Here is a 15,224-nt window from a genome sequence, read left to right as displayed (position 1 = left end):
TGGAAAGCATAATGAAAAGGGCTTTTAACAACCTGGACACTTTGACATCCAAAGAACCATTTTCACTTGCAGTAGTTGATGATAACCTGAAGGGCAAGATAGTGAGATTCCATCAGTGGGACCTTTGCTTGATAGAAGTAAAATAGCAATGTTTGGTCCAGGGGGAGAATCCCTTTCATATCTACCAGTAATATTTCAACATACCATTCTTTCTGTACATTAGTATTAACCTTGCATTTCCATGAACAACAAGGTTGTTACCATGTTATCCTCTTGTTTGAAAAGAGGATTTTGGCTGTTGCTATGTGATAGCACATCCAGACAGAAGGATGTAAGGTGAATCCTATAGGGGAAATACTAATACTCTCATCTGAGACACATGTGCCCTTCTGCTGTGCAAGGGCAGCTGCTCCCTTTGCCCTGTCTTTATTTCACTGGGGAAGAAAGTTTGCCACATTTTCTTGGTCCCTTTGGGTCAATTTCAGGATCAATAAGCTTATTAGAAGATCCAAGATCAAGAGGCAAGGTTATTATTAGAAGTGCTAGAGAAAAGGAAGCAATGAAGTTCAAGAGGTGGAGCACAGGATTAGTTGGGAAGAAGATACAATGAGGGTGTTACGTTTCCACTGATGCCATTATGAAACTCATTGTCAAATGGCACTCTAATATGGACACTGGGCTTCTAGTGCTCTTACAGCTTCTTTGGATCCAAGGGTGAGGAAATAGGCTGGCACTATTGTGTGTGGTATTACTGAATCATACAGCAGGATGGGTTGGAGGGGAGTTTAAAACTCATCTAGTATTTTTACTCACCTCATTATGCAGCACTGTGTGTAGTGTGTGCTCAGTTCCCCTCTTTGGAGTCATAAGAAGGGTGTACAGTTTCTCTTCTTGAGAGAAGGAAGAGATTTCACCCTGATGGGTATTTCACTTCATCAAGATGGTTTTCTTCTGAGGAAAAAAGAGCTTTCAGGTTTAAGGCTTTTGGTTTTTTGAGTTTTTTGGTTGGTTGGGGCTTTGGGTTTGTTTTTACCCCCTGTGTCAGATTAGCCACTGATGGACAGAATTGCTCCTGGGCTCTTTCATTGCAAGGTTTGGGTCTGGTGTGATTTCACAGAAGAACAGTTGCAAAATGAATTTACAGAAGTTGGAGGAAAACTTGGGAAACTTCTTGGGAAGGTCTTTGCTAAAGAAAACTACAGTACCTTACTGCCACAAGAGGGTGCTTGCAAGCTCATAACTGGTCATTTCAGAGACTTTCACAGTGAAAATGTTCTGGGGGCTTTGAAATATTCTTTACAGAAGAGACAGATTAGATACAGTGATAGATTCTGATGGTGTGAAAGGTTGTACATTCATGTTTTGCTCGGTGTCAAGTTAAAATTTATCTTTATGAAGATTTTTTGAGAGGTCTCCTGAAAAAACCCCTATGCATTCAAACACTCTATTACGCTTCTTGCAACACATCTCAACTACAACCTGCCTGCATCTGACAGAACATAACAAAAAGGAAAATGCATCTATTAAACACAGAGAGGAGTTGAATCATACACTTTAAAGCCAAAGGGAGCTCTTTTTGACAGAGTTATGTCAGTGCACACAATGCATTTCACATGGCTTCTGAATGCCCTACAAAATGCTTTTTAAATGATGTAAACTCTCCTTTTCATCCTAAGTGTGTATGAAGGTGTACATATATTTAAAGGCAAGGAGAGAAGTTGACAGCAGAGTTTGTCAGGCACAGGAGCTGAAGTTCACATCTAAACTTGTTTCTGAATGTTCCCAGAGGTCTTTTGTGCTGAGAGAGTGCACTGCATACAGGTCACACCAGGTTTGGTTATGCTGTTAGATGACCCAGCTTTGACTATCACTTTGTTTACCTTTTAGGAGATTTAGTCATTCTGAAACAAAAGTAAACAAAATGCTTGTGATAGGTAAGGCTACAATTTTGACATTGGATTTTGAAGTAATCTGGCAATTGAGAGACTCTCCAAAATGTTTTCCATATAATTATATCCACAAAAGGTACAGTTTGAGCTTTATTACAAGCACTCTTTTTTCCAGTGATGCCCAAACCCACTGCAGCCCTGTGCAGCAAATAGCCAAAGCAGCAGGTGATCCCAGCCTCAGGTGTCTCAGGAGGAAGCAGTCTGCACTTTTCTGCTTTGAATCTATCAATAGTTGGAAACAGCTGTTCCAAGCAAAGCACAATAAGGTACTGTTCATTTAAGCACCCAGAAATACATTATCTTTGTGCACAGAATGGTTTCCAGCCATTGGGAGCCTTTGTGAATGCTGCATATCAAGTCAGAAAGAAAAAGAAATAAAATTAAAATCCACTCATCATTTGCTTTAGCAGGACCCTGATGCTGGCAGGAGTCTGTCCAATTGCCTCCCCAGCCCTCTGCAGTTAATGGTTTGAGTTGCTTATGTTCAAAGCACCTTGAAGTAAAGACATGGGATTTGTGGTAGAAATGCCTTCAGGGTTTATATCAGCACCCCCTCATTAAATAAATTACAGAATCACAGAATGGTTTGGGTTCAAAGAGGCCTTAAAGATCATTTGGTTCCCGCCCCTCTGCGATGGGCAAGGACACCTTCCACTAGCCCCGGCTGCTCAGGGCCCATCCAGCCTGGCCTTGAACCCTGCCAGGGATGGGGCACCCACAGCTTCTCTTGGCAGCCTGCTCCAGTGCCCCACCACCCTCACAGTACATCATTTACATTCTTTTCTGAAGCCAGACCTCTTGCTTTTTGTAAGGCAGAATGTCCTGTGTTTAGCACAGATGCCAAAACATAGAGGACTGTATAGATTTGCTGCTGTGGGTCTTGTGTTACTACCACCAACACTATGAAATCTCAGCACTAACATTTGACAGGACTAACTCTTGTTACTATGTGCAGTACAAACAGGTAAGCTAGGATTAGTAAAGGCTGCATTATTTATCAGGGATCATCGCTATTTATTAGTTGTACCCAACATGACAGCCTAAATAAAATTAAAATACGAAATTTAATCTGATACAATTTGTGTTGCTTCCCCTACCTTTTTCTCACACTACTTTCTGTTCTTTGCAACCCATCACCTCATAAACAGAACACAGAACCCTTTCTCAAAAATGGAATTCTGGGCTGTTTTGCCATGTTATTGAATCTTATATAACTTCTTTTTATGTTATGTGTAATGATGGTAAACTCCACTAGATGACCTGTCAGTTCATTTGAAGGATATGTTATTTGTATTAATCAGTATTTCCCTGAAGTTTCCTTACTTAGTCTTTCTCTAAATTATGCCTTGTTTAGTTCTGCTGTGACCAGAGATCTTGCATACATTGCAAAGCTTTGTTTTGGACTGATTGCACACATCAAATATCACTCTGTGGGAAAAGACCCCAGTTTCCTCTCTTTCCATATAAACTTCTTGATTCTGTATGTTGCTTTGTTGCATGTCATTTGGCTGTGAGTAGCAAAGGAACTTCTTCCTGCTGAAATTTCAGATTGATGAGTAGATTCCTAATCCTTTCCCATCTGTCACTGAAAAATAATATAGTATTTTAACAGAATTGGTATCGAGCATGAATGTGTAGATCTGCTAACATCTTGAGCAGTTTTTATTTTTTTTAAAATATGTATTAATGGAATCACATTAAATAATCTAACTCATGCATCTCAACGTTAAAATATGCCCAAGCTAGTTGTGGCTGCTGCTGGTTCTTGTTCACATGTTCAGCTCCAGCTGAGGTTCAGAGGAGAGAGCAGCAAAAGATTTTTCACATGATAACATGGATCTAGTTGCTGCTGTTTCAAGAAGTGTCATCAAGTGTCAGCATAAGTCAGAGGAAAGCAGCTGGCAATGCAGCCCAGGCCTCCTGCCACTCAGTCAGCACAGCATCCCTTGCCTCATATTTTTTCTGCAGGGTTGTTCCCACTGTTAGATGTAATCCTGAGTGTCCTCTCCTTCTGGCCTGCTTCTGCCATGGAAATGATTGTCCAGAGAATGGGATACAGCCAGGAACAAAGCAGCCCTTTTCTCTGGTGATGGGGAGAGGCGGTGCTGGCCACCACAGGCTGTGGGTCAGGTTGTACAGTCCAAAAATATCTTCTGTGCTTTATCACCCCCCAGGCCCCTGGACATGGCGTGGTTTGGGGTGAGAGGTGGTGGTGTGTAGGGTGAGAGGTGGTGGCAGATGGAGCAGATAAAGAAGTGTGAGAGAAGTCAGCCTCCACAGCTCCTGGAGCATCTCTGGGGTGCAGGATGAGGTGTGGGGCTCCCGAGCACCCAGGCGTTGTCTTACCTGGACTTTGCCTCATGGGAAGATTAGAACTGCCTGCAGGAGCAAGGAGGAAGGAAGGATCACTATGTTTGGTGTAATGCTCCTCCCATCAGGCTTCCCATAGGCTGAAGATCATCTCTTCAGCTGTCCTCTCCCCCAGACTTTGGTCAAGAAGGCTGTGTCAAAAGGCAGCCAGATGGCTGGTGTTGGGATACATGGGGCAGTGCCGGAGCTGAGCACGTTTCAGCTTCCCATGGAACAGTGCACAACCCTTATGTCCCCATCAGCTCATGGGGTTTAGATTTCCTACTGAATTATTTGCTTTTATTATGTATCTTGATATTATTTAAAAAAATAGAGAAGGTTAATATCTCATAAGCATCTCTCAGAATTGCCATGTATTTCTTATATATCCCATGCACTGGAATATCTCTGACTACTCAGCATGTATTTATTTGCCTTGTAAGTCCCTTATGGCTTTTAGCAGTTACTTCTGGTTTCTGCCAGCTGCTTGCATCACCAGTGTTGCTGAAACTAACTCAGATGACGTACATGTTAGTAAATAAGGAATATCCCACTATTTTTACTACCTTTTCCTGTTGTCCGCTTTATTACACAAGTGGCACGGGTTCTCTTTGTTGTGTAATGCAAGCTTTTGCAGGCATAGTAAAACGAACTTTCCTGGCACTATTTTTAGAGGTGATCACGGGGATTTGGATTAGAATAGATTAAGTAAGGATTTCTGCAGAGATGATACATATACCTTTCCTTAAAGACATGTGGCCTGACTGATTGAAGAGGTGCTTATGGAATAAGTGAAGCTGAACACATCCCAAAAATTGGAGCAGAAAAATGATGTGTCATCGTCTGTGTGTCCATGGACTGGATTGTGTTTTTATATAGTGGAGCACAGTCTGTACTGGGAAATGGATCTGTAAATGCTCACAACTCTGCAAAGCAAAGGTGGGAATTTTGTGCCTGTGGTATTGAGGCCCTGGCAGGGGCAGCACCATTTGAGCTCGATTTTGGATGCAGGATTAGGCTTTGGGCTGCGCTGTTCCTCTGCAGAGCAGGCAGAGAGTTTTGTGCACTGATGCTCCATCCGTGCTTGGACACCCTTTTGTACTTCTCTGAACACTTTCCCTGGCAAAATTAACCTCTCCCTGCTTTCCCCCTCCAGGCATGTGGAGTTATCATCAAGCAACCGTTGGACAAAACTTATTTAAATATTTCCAGTTCTTTTTTTTGTCTCTTTCACAATACAAATGTGCATGTGGCTAAGCCATTGCAGTCCTTTCTTTAAAAGGTCAGCCTAAATTATTTTCTGCAGATAATATTAGGGCTTATGTGCTTGATGGGTTTCTGTAGCACATAAACACCACTTCTTGGGGGACTGATGACCTGAATAATTACCTCATCTCTGTCGCTGTTGAAATAATCAACCTAAACCAAATATAAAACAAGCTCAAGCCACTTCTGAAAGTTTCTCAGATTGCCATTTTTATACTGGAAGGTTGTGTGCATGATACAAAAATTAGTATGTAGCAGATCATGGTGCTCAGTGCTACATTTTGCTTTTTAAATACAACATAAATGTAAAATCTCTGTTAGAGTGATGTTTCACACAGTTGCAGAGCTTTTAGTGAAGATCAGAATTATCAGAATTACCCTGAAATTATTTTGGGAGATTTGCTTTGGAATACCTGACCTGATTTTAATTTTTTTTCTTCTTTGTACAAGAATTATGGTTTTATATATATATATATATATATATATATATATATATATATATATATGTGTATAATTCTGTTATCATATGAGTTTTGTATAAGACAAAGTATTAAACACATGAATTATTATTTTTATGAATCAACAGGAAAATGCTTCAAGACAACTTTTTTATTCCTTTATTATTTTTTATTATTTCATTTCTACTACTTTAAATATTTTTAATAACATGTTTTTAACTTACACTTAATTTTCATTGTTGTCCTTGCATGTGATTATGGATTACAATGAATCATTATCTCATTTAATTCAATTACATGTGGTTTTAATCACTGCTAGTAAACCAGCCTTGCAGAATTGTCATTAGTGCTTAGAGATGCATGCAAAGCAAACTGGACAGTTGTTTATCACAGTGCTTGTGGAGAGAAATGGGTAATACCAATTTAGCCTTTTGCCAGACTCATTTTGTCTGGGGTAATTGGCAAAAAACTATAATAAGCTGTTTTCATTTTCAGCATCTTGGTGGAAAAAAGGTTGCCTGAAGAGAACTTAAGAAAAGCTAAATTAATTACATGCTGTATGTGATTTGCTTGTTATTCAGCTTGAGTTCAATATTGATCCTTCAGTATTTCTTGTGATCCCTATTATCTGTAATGATCTAGCATACAAATAGCCCTACATCAGTAATTTTGTCATAATATCTGATTTATAAAATTGTCTCTTGAGATATCCATGACCTCACTTAATCAGACATGTTATTATGTCATTAGCCAACACAGCTGAGCAAAACAGAGTTTATTTTCATAGTGGCAGCACTATTCCAGTCTTGCATGAAATCAAAGGCACATGGAGAATTGTAATTTTAAACAGAATCAGAAGATTCACTGCTTGAGGAAGGTGTTGCAACATCTGAGGAACTTCAGGTAGTCCCATGCCTGTTATATTAATTTGTGTACTGTGAGAAGAAAATAAGAAAAGCAGTTATACTTTATTTAGAATATATGGAAAACAAGTATTTTGTCTGGGACTGTTTTGTCATATATTCTAAACATTTTTAATTTTGCTGACACTTCAAAACAAAGGGGGATCTTTCAAAAATGTGCTGGTTACACAAAAGTCAGGTATATCATATACTACAGAAAAACTGTGGGAAAGCTCCATGTAATGCCAAATATTCCCCAGAGAAAAGATAGAGCCCCCAGCACCTGGAAGTATTGTGGCTTCTACTTGGAAAAAACCCATTCCTGAGCTGCTTTCCACCTCCCCTTCTGTGGAAAACTGACAGTAAATGTTAATGCAGTTACTGTGATGGATGGCTCATGCTTTCTTGTTTGTCACACAGGGCCTGTGCGTGGTATTTGAAAAATGAAATAGGATCAGTTGCAAGCCTTGTTTCATATTTTAAGTCTCATATGCACAGAGGATCTGTCTCATTGGTCTGGGAGAATGATGGGCAGCACAGCAACCCTGGCCATTGATTGGGAGAGAGAGAGGCAGATAACAGAGTATCTCTGAAAAGCAAGGATGCTGTGCTTGCACCTTGTGACATGTGTACAGTTACACTAATAATTGATGCTTATTACTATATATGAATGGAAATCGTTTGAGTTTTATTATTATTTAAAATAAGTGGTGTTTGAGGACGTGCAGAAGGTAGAGGGGAAAGGATGCTGTTGAAGGAGAAAAGTCCTTTTAGGCAGAGAATATTCTTTGAAGAATTATCAATCTTTCTTGCTCCTAAAGCCTTCACAAGTAGTGAGTACTTCTGAGAATTGATCTTTGTGACAAAAATAATGGTAAGATTCAATTTAAAAAATACTTTTTTTTCCCATATACACTGACCATTTCATAATTGCACTGTGGCCTTTCATATAAGGAGCAGAATAATGGATACCTGTGGTAGAATATTAATGTCACCTCTCTTCTCAGGGTAACCAGATTGTTCAGGTTCAGTATTTTCTAACTAAAACTCGTTTATTTTAGATTTTGAAAAGACATTAAGTACACAGCTGTATTTTCCTGCACACTGCTGTGATAAAGGCTACTGCTTTATTGATCTCTTCAAAAGGCAGTTTGCTGGAGGCGATTTTGTATCGCTTATTAATTGAGACTGCTGAAGGAGTTTTTAATATATGGAGGTATTTATTGGTATATGAATTTAAAGATTCTAGACTGAGTCACTTTGATAGGGACTGATTTCTCATGCTGGCTGATGTGTTTGTACTAGCTTTCAGCAAGCAGAATATAGGCAAGGCCAGAAATGGATGCAAAGGAAAAAAAATAGGAAAAAGAAAAGCAACCTGAAAACACAAATTATCATTGTATCATTGCATGAGGTTTGGAAAATAACCATCAAATCCAGAAGTCTGTTGCAACTTTCATGGTAAAGCTGCAGCCTCCTGCACCCCCTTTCAGCATCTGACACCTGAGTTGGAAGGGTTATGCAAAGGAAAGCAGTCCCTCAGCACGCAGTCTGTCTCACCCACCTCCCATGGAACTGCAAAAGGGGTGAAAAAAACCACATCAGCTTTATAGAAGGGATTTGTTTTTATTTTTTCACGCCATAGCTTGTTTTGCTTCTCACCCAGGGACTGCTGGGTGTGCACTCCCCCGTATACTGGGTTCTCACACTCTTATCAGGCCCACTTCAGATTTGTAAAACTGTTCTTCAAGAGTGATTTTCTGTGCTACTGCATCATGTAATCCCTCAGAAAGCTCCTGCTCTCTCTTGCCTTTCTTTATCCTTAAGCAAGCAGTCTTTGATAGCATCTTTGGAAAATAAACTTCAGAAAATGTTGACACCTAAGTAATCCTTCTGGTGTTTAAACACAGAATGGTGAGTGAGTTTGATTGATTTGAAGATAATTTGTGTCTTATATCTGCTGAAATCAGAATGCCAGTATTAGATGTATTAGTTCCTATCTGTCCACTAAAAGTAGGACAAAATCCCTCCATACTGTAATGGAAAAACCTCTTGCAAAAAACCCCTCCAAAAAACCCCCCAAAAACCAAAAAACCCACTCAGGTTTGTTATCTTTTTTTTTTTTTTTTTTTTTTTACTGCACTTTAACAATATTTTAACTTCATACTTTTACAAAGAGAACAAAAAACCAAACTTACTTTAAGCATTTGGTAACTATTTTTAGAACAAAAAAATGTTCTGTGAACATATGCTGTGAAAATATCCTCCAGATATTGGGTGAAACACGTTTTTTTTTTTTTCATTAGAGGTAGAGATAGCTATTTTTAGTTATTCTTAAAACCTTTTTGAAACTATCTTCAAAAATGCCATTTTTTTCCAGTGAATAATAGAATCTCTTTTCTTATTGTCAAAAGCTTTTGGTCTCCAAACAATTGTAAATTTAATTTTCTGCTATCATAAGTAACGGACGTTTTACTGAATGACTGCGTGATGTTTTAAATCTTCACAGCTTTTGGAGTTGTAAAGACCTATATCCTGATCATCAGGTGAAAAATTAAATTATTAAAGAATGGAAATAATGCTCAAACCCTTAGAAAATGGACACTGACACATTTTTCTTAAAGCTAAAGACTGTTACATTACAGTAAAACTTGGATTAATCTGTACAATCTCACCAGGAAAGTACATATGTTCAGTAAAAAAAAAGCTGAAAATAAATGACTTTTGGCAGAATCCTCTGTACAATTGCAATAGAAGGCTTTGAAGTATTACATGTACTTCACAAGAAAATGAAGATGCCCTTTATAAAGCAATGGTAGGTGTCGCTTCATGCTGAGGGCAAGAGTGAATTGAGAACAAAAGAAAGCAGAGTAATTATTTTATTGAGAGATGTAATTGAGAAATAACCTACATAGCCTGTGAACAGCCTGAAAAGTAGCTATCACTCCTGTATCTCAGTGAAGGTATTTGCCACCTCAGCCAAGAGAGATGTCCAGAACAGCAGTGAAACAGGACACTGAATAAGTAACTAACTATTACGATGACAATAAATAAGAGGCCACAGTTTTCATCTGCTGAACATCTCTGTCTTAGTAATGTCTATGGGGAAAAGAAATAAAGAGAATGGGTAGACAAAAGAAAAATTATGGAGGAGTCGGGGTGGGCCAGTCTGTTTGCATAACCAGGTTCTCCCTGCAAGTCTTTGGTGTGAGTGCATTCCAGGCAGGCAGGGCAAGCAGGCAGTTTGAGATTTGTGTCTCTGCCCCCATCTTTTGGGCCGTCAGTCAGTCAGATGCTGACGCTGAGCTCAGGCTCGCTGAGTGACGCCCTGGCAGCGGCGAGGGAGCGCTGATGCATCTGCGCCTGCCCTCCCCTACACACATCAGCCCCAGGCTGAACCAGGGCTGCCCAAGCAATCCTGAAGACTGGAGATAATGGCTTTAATCCTGGTGGTCAAGAGACCAGCCAGGATTAAGCACTGTGGTTCCATTTAATTAATGACAAGTGTATTTTGCAGTATTTTAGGGAAGCTGTCAGTTTGCTGCTGTGGAGTGAAACACTATCTGGGTACCAAGCGTAGTTACAGGTTTTACCTCCTGGCTTGGCTTCCTCCTGGAAATTTTACAGCCTCCAGCTGTCATAAAACACATTAAACAGGACCTCTAAAAGCAATTTAATTTTATTTATTATTGTAAAAAAGGAGGCATAGTTCTAATGGGAAATTTGAATTATTTAATGATAGCAACAGGCAGTATGAACACAACTCCTGCCCACCACTTTCCCTTCATGGAACAAATAGCTGTTTTTCAGAGAATTAATATTCAGAGCAAGTCCAGTTCATCTTACCTGCTGCGTTTATTTTATTATATAATAAAATCAGATTTATTCTCATTTGGGTAGAGAGTATATAGCCATATAAGCATAAGCCATTTATAAACAGTTACTTTGCATGTAGTATAATGTAATACCTACTCTCTTAGGTATTTATGAGGAGTATCAAACATTACTTGCCAAAGGGCAGAGATAAAAAGAAGTGTATGGATCTGAACATTGTGCCTGGAGGTGATCACTAGTTGTGCTGGTACCTTTTCAGTTCTTCAGTCTGGAAGGAAAAAAAATTAAACAGCTGTCTAGTAAGCTTCTTCAGTGAATTTTTCTCAGTCTGGCAAACCTGAGTCTCTCTTTATATTTTACTTACAGAATGGTCTTATCGTTGCCTGTTACCAAGGTTATGTGGATATTGTAATGGCCTTAGCACAGTGCCCTCACCTTGATGTGAACTGGCAGGACAACGAGGGGAACACGGCTCTAATTACAGCTGCTCAGGCAGGTAAGGCTCTCTGTATCACCTCTTACATGCAGGGTCTTGGGAGGAGTGTGTGTTTAGGGCACTTAATTTTAGGATTTTTTTTCAAATCCCTAAAAGAAATTATTCTGTGTAAAATAATTCTGGCTAAGCCCACTCCCAAATAGGGTTGTCATGATTTTCTTTGAACTAATTAATCTACAATAGTATTTATCCAGCAGATTAAGGGAGCAAAAGTTATATGGTTTTAGTAGACACCATTAATTATTTTAGCTTAAAATAAAGAAAACCTCATCCCAGGTGTGCAGTATTATAGTGCTTTGTTCCTTTAAGCTGGTTTTCCAAAGTTTGCTCTGGTGAGCAACAATTGAGCACTGGACATGTAATGTGCTGCATTACTGCCTTCCTCCCATATTTGCTGCACCTGCCTCAGAGGGTCTGTAGGAATTGATGACTGTAGGAAAACATATAATCATTAAGAAATACATTATCTGCTAAGACATCCGTCATCCACTCCACAGCTGAAAAGCAAAAAAACCTCAGCAGAATTTAGGATTTGCCAGTGATCCTTTTGTAACAGCTGATATCAACATCAACCATGTTAATCCGGATGCAGGCTGGAGTTTAGCACAAGGTTTTGCTTTTATCCCCCCCAGCATGGTAAGGTACAGTGAATGAGACTTATAGATCACTTAGATGTAAGAGAAGCTCCCAGGAGAGTTCCTTGCTTCCAGTGTTGAGTTAGAAAACAATAATTTGATTATTTCTGTTCAAACTGAAGGGCTGTGCTTCAATCTTTAAGGGAAAGTTTAGTTTCCTCTAACGAGTGTCAGCAAAGTGCTAAACCATGTAAATCAGGACAAATTTCTCCAAGGAAGGAAGCCATCACTTTGTAGTCTAAAAGCCAGGAGCTGCCTGGCTCTGCATCTCTGGTTTCCTTTGCGTCTTTTAAGGCACTCTGCAAAGGCAGTCACTTTCCAAGGCAATGCAAGCTGGCCTTTATCATGTCTGCTCACTGGTGAAGAATCTGGGATGTTTGTGGGAGCTTGTGGGACATAATTCTCACTCCTAGACGCTGGCTGCCTGAAGGGAACAGATTTCCATCAGGGAGCATCAATGGGCATTACAAGCCACATCTAAAGACTGGAGCAGTTCGGTTTCCATGTCAATTTAGTAATAGCGCCACTGGACATTTCCAGGTAGTACCTAACCTTGCTTTGTATTGTACCAAAAAGTGAACTCTGCAAAAGTTCCTGCAAGATGGGTCTTGAATACTGTAAGAAAGAACTGTGACCACATTCATAGCAAAGTCATGAGTACAGTAGCTTTCCAAAGAAGGTGGAGAAGTCCCCAAAACACTAATCTACTTTTATTTATCTGCCCTAATATAAATTTGAACTAAAAATGGTTTAACACTGCCTCCTTCTTGACCTTTATAACTCATGATAATGAGCTCAGAATTAATCCAGTGGGCTGACATTGACTTGACACTCTCTGCCAGTACTTGCTATTGATCCCAAAAGCAACTGGAAATTACTGTAGTCAACAGAAATTTATACAAACCCCCAACAACTTGGATGTTTTCCCCTGCCTGTGCTAATCCTGAGCTACAGGGTTTACACCAATACTGCTGCAGTGTTAATAGAGATTACTGTGAGGCTAATATTGCAACCAGAGGAGTTACAGTGCTATAGATGCTGCTTAATTATTGCCGCATGTTAAGCAGTAACTCTGAGCAGAGCATTATAAAGACCTGAAAGCAAAGCTTATGCAAGCTTGCCTTCAGTGGAGAATTTGTTTGCTGGGGGAGGGGTTAACTTTGGGCTGTGAAAGTAATCACACTTTTGCAAAATAAGTTATTCTGAAATCACTGTTGCTTATACCAAAACTATGGGGTTTGCTGTGGAAAGTCTAATAGCAAATCCACGTTATTTCAGATATCTGTGAGATGATATTTGAAGGTTTCAGAAAGTGCTGCCATTTTTGCTATGATCCACTGCTAGGTGGGACATCATGTATAGCCGGACCCCAAAGGGGAGCTGGATGGGAAAAATCATGTGGTCTTGAGGAGTTGTTCCTTGTGCATGGATACCAAAACAGATGACAGGGAGGTCTCTTCGCTTGTGCTGAGGAGTTTAAAATCCACATTTGCCTAAGCCATTTCATGACTGCCCAGACATGATGATCAAATAGGAGCATCAGCTTGAAAAAAATAGGATTAAATTAAAGAGCAACTAGAGTCTCAGAAAATGAGTGAATTCAGTTTCTCATATTGCTTTTGAGCTAATTTGAGATTCTCATCCTCCAACAAAAGTATCTAAAGCTGAAGTTTTCTGCATGGGCTGACCAGAGAAAGACAGGTTGGAAGGATCAGTGAAAAGCAGTTCTGTCTTAACAAGCTTATTAATATAGAAAAATAACCACAAAGTGGTCTGCTTTGTGTGTAAATGTCACATTTGAAAATTGGTCTGTTCGCTTTCTCTAGGTTTCCTATTTCTTATATCCCTTTTCAGAGAGAGCTTGCCTTCCAGAACTGTAAATGCATTGCTGTCTGCAGCAGGTGCCCAGAAATGGGTGGCAATGCTATTGAAGCAGAAGCAAAATCATTAAACATCATTACAAGGACAATGCAGAAAAAAAGGGAGATTGATACAAACATGTGGTTGAAATAACAAGTGGAAAAGGAGAAGAAGGAAAATTACAATTTTTTTTTTCTCAGTTCTGCTGCTGATGGGGACATAGCTACATCACTGTATAGTAATTGGCATGCACTGGTGCTCAGAGGGAGTTGTATTTGCTTACAAAGTATGGATGTTTTATGTTACAGCCACCAGTTTGAAAGCCTTGCTGGGAGCACAAAATTGGAAGCTATCCCAGTTTCTGTTTATTAAGAAAGACATGAGAACACAAACACCTAAAGCACCCAGAAGATAAAGCCTTCTGGGTGTCTTTGGTTCCATCCATCTGTGAGGAAGCATGTGCTGCCCGCAGGCCAAACACAAGAATTTTTCAGGTACAATTCAGGAGTGAGATGTTATTTGACAAAGGGTCTTCTTTACTGTGCAGCTTATCTTTCTGCCTGCATTACACAGATTATTAGGTAATATTGTCATCATTACAGGCCTTTCCTTTGTGGCAGCAATTAAGTGAATTAAGCTATTACAGACATCTGTGCTGATCTCTAAATATGGCTCGCAGGGAGAAGAAGCGAGCCCTTGGCATGCCAGTTCTGGTAGGAAGTAGATCTGGCTTGCAAACAGCAAAAGCCTGCTTTGAATTCAGTATCACCAAACGGGCTGAGCCCAGGCTCGTTTATTTTAGAGCTGCACAGGGCTTTCACAGCAGACTTTACATCACAGGAGGCTCACCCAGTTTATAAATTAGGTACAGGCTGCTCATTGATGCAGACACAGGAGAACCAAAGCAAACTTCATGGCATTAAATCAAAAGTGTACGACAGGGTTTGAACTAAAACTTGGCAGCTCTGAGTTTTGCTTTGAATTTGATATCTGTTTGAACTGGAAATCTGAATCAAAACCTCAGAGGACAGAAGATCCTCCAGATTAAAACTGGTTTTCAGGAATCCCTGAGACACAAAACTTCTGTGAATCACAAACTTCTTAATTTTCTTTCATATTTTACTGATGGTTTGTTTTTTTGCGGTTTTTTTTTGTGTCTAATTTGAGGTCATTTCTAGTCCCTTGGAGAGTTTTGGTTAAGGAAAGTCTTTCAGGATTAATTCTTAGGATCACTCCAGATCTGAAAAACATCTCTTCCTGTAATTATACTTTTGGCAAAGGGAAGAACATCTTCATTGATGTAATAACTGCTGAAAAATCTTCCATTTTATTATTTCTACTTCTTTCAGCTTGTCTCTAGTCTTTGTGGTCAAAAAGCAGGATTTTGTTCCAAAACCTTCATGAAGACACATGTTGCACATCACGGAATCAGAGCATGTCCTGCAAAACAATTTGGGCACAAAAATTCTCCCAGA

General features: G+C 39.6%; 1 protein-coding gene across 1 annotated transcript in view; it reads left to right on the top strand.

The window, feature by feature from the left end:
* Positions 1-15,224, top strand: part of ANKRD33B (ankyrin repeat domain 33B) — a 45,155-nt gene that overhangs the window by 18,370 nt on the left and 11,561 nt on the right. Inside the window, exon 2 of the mRNA XM_064705505.1 lies at positions 11,125-11,254. Coding sequence (XP_064561575.1) covers positions 11,125-11,254 — 130 coding nt within the window. The remainder of the gene's footprint in view (positions 1-11,124; positions 11,255-15,224) is intronic.

The sequence above is a fragment of the Zonotrichia leucophrys genome, chromosome 2, assembly GCF_028769735.1.
Source record: "Zonotrichia leucophrys gambelii isolate GWCS_2022_RI chromosome 2, RI_Zleu_2.0, whole genome shotgun sequence".
NCBI classification, from domain to species: Eukaryota; Metazoa; Chordata; class Aves; order Passeriformes; family Passerellidae; genus Zonotrichia; species Zonotrichia leucophrys.
This window is presented reverse-complemented; position numbering and strand designations above follow the sequence as displayed.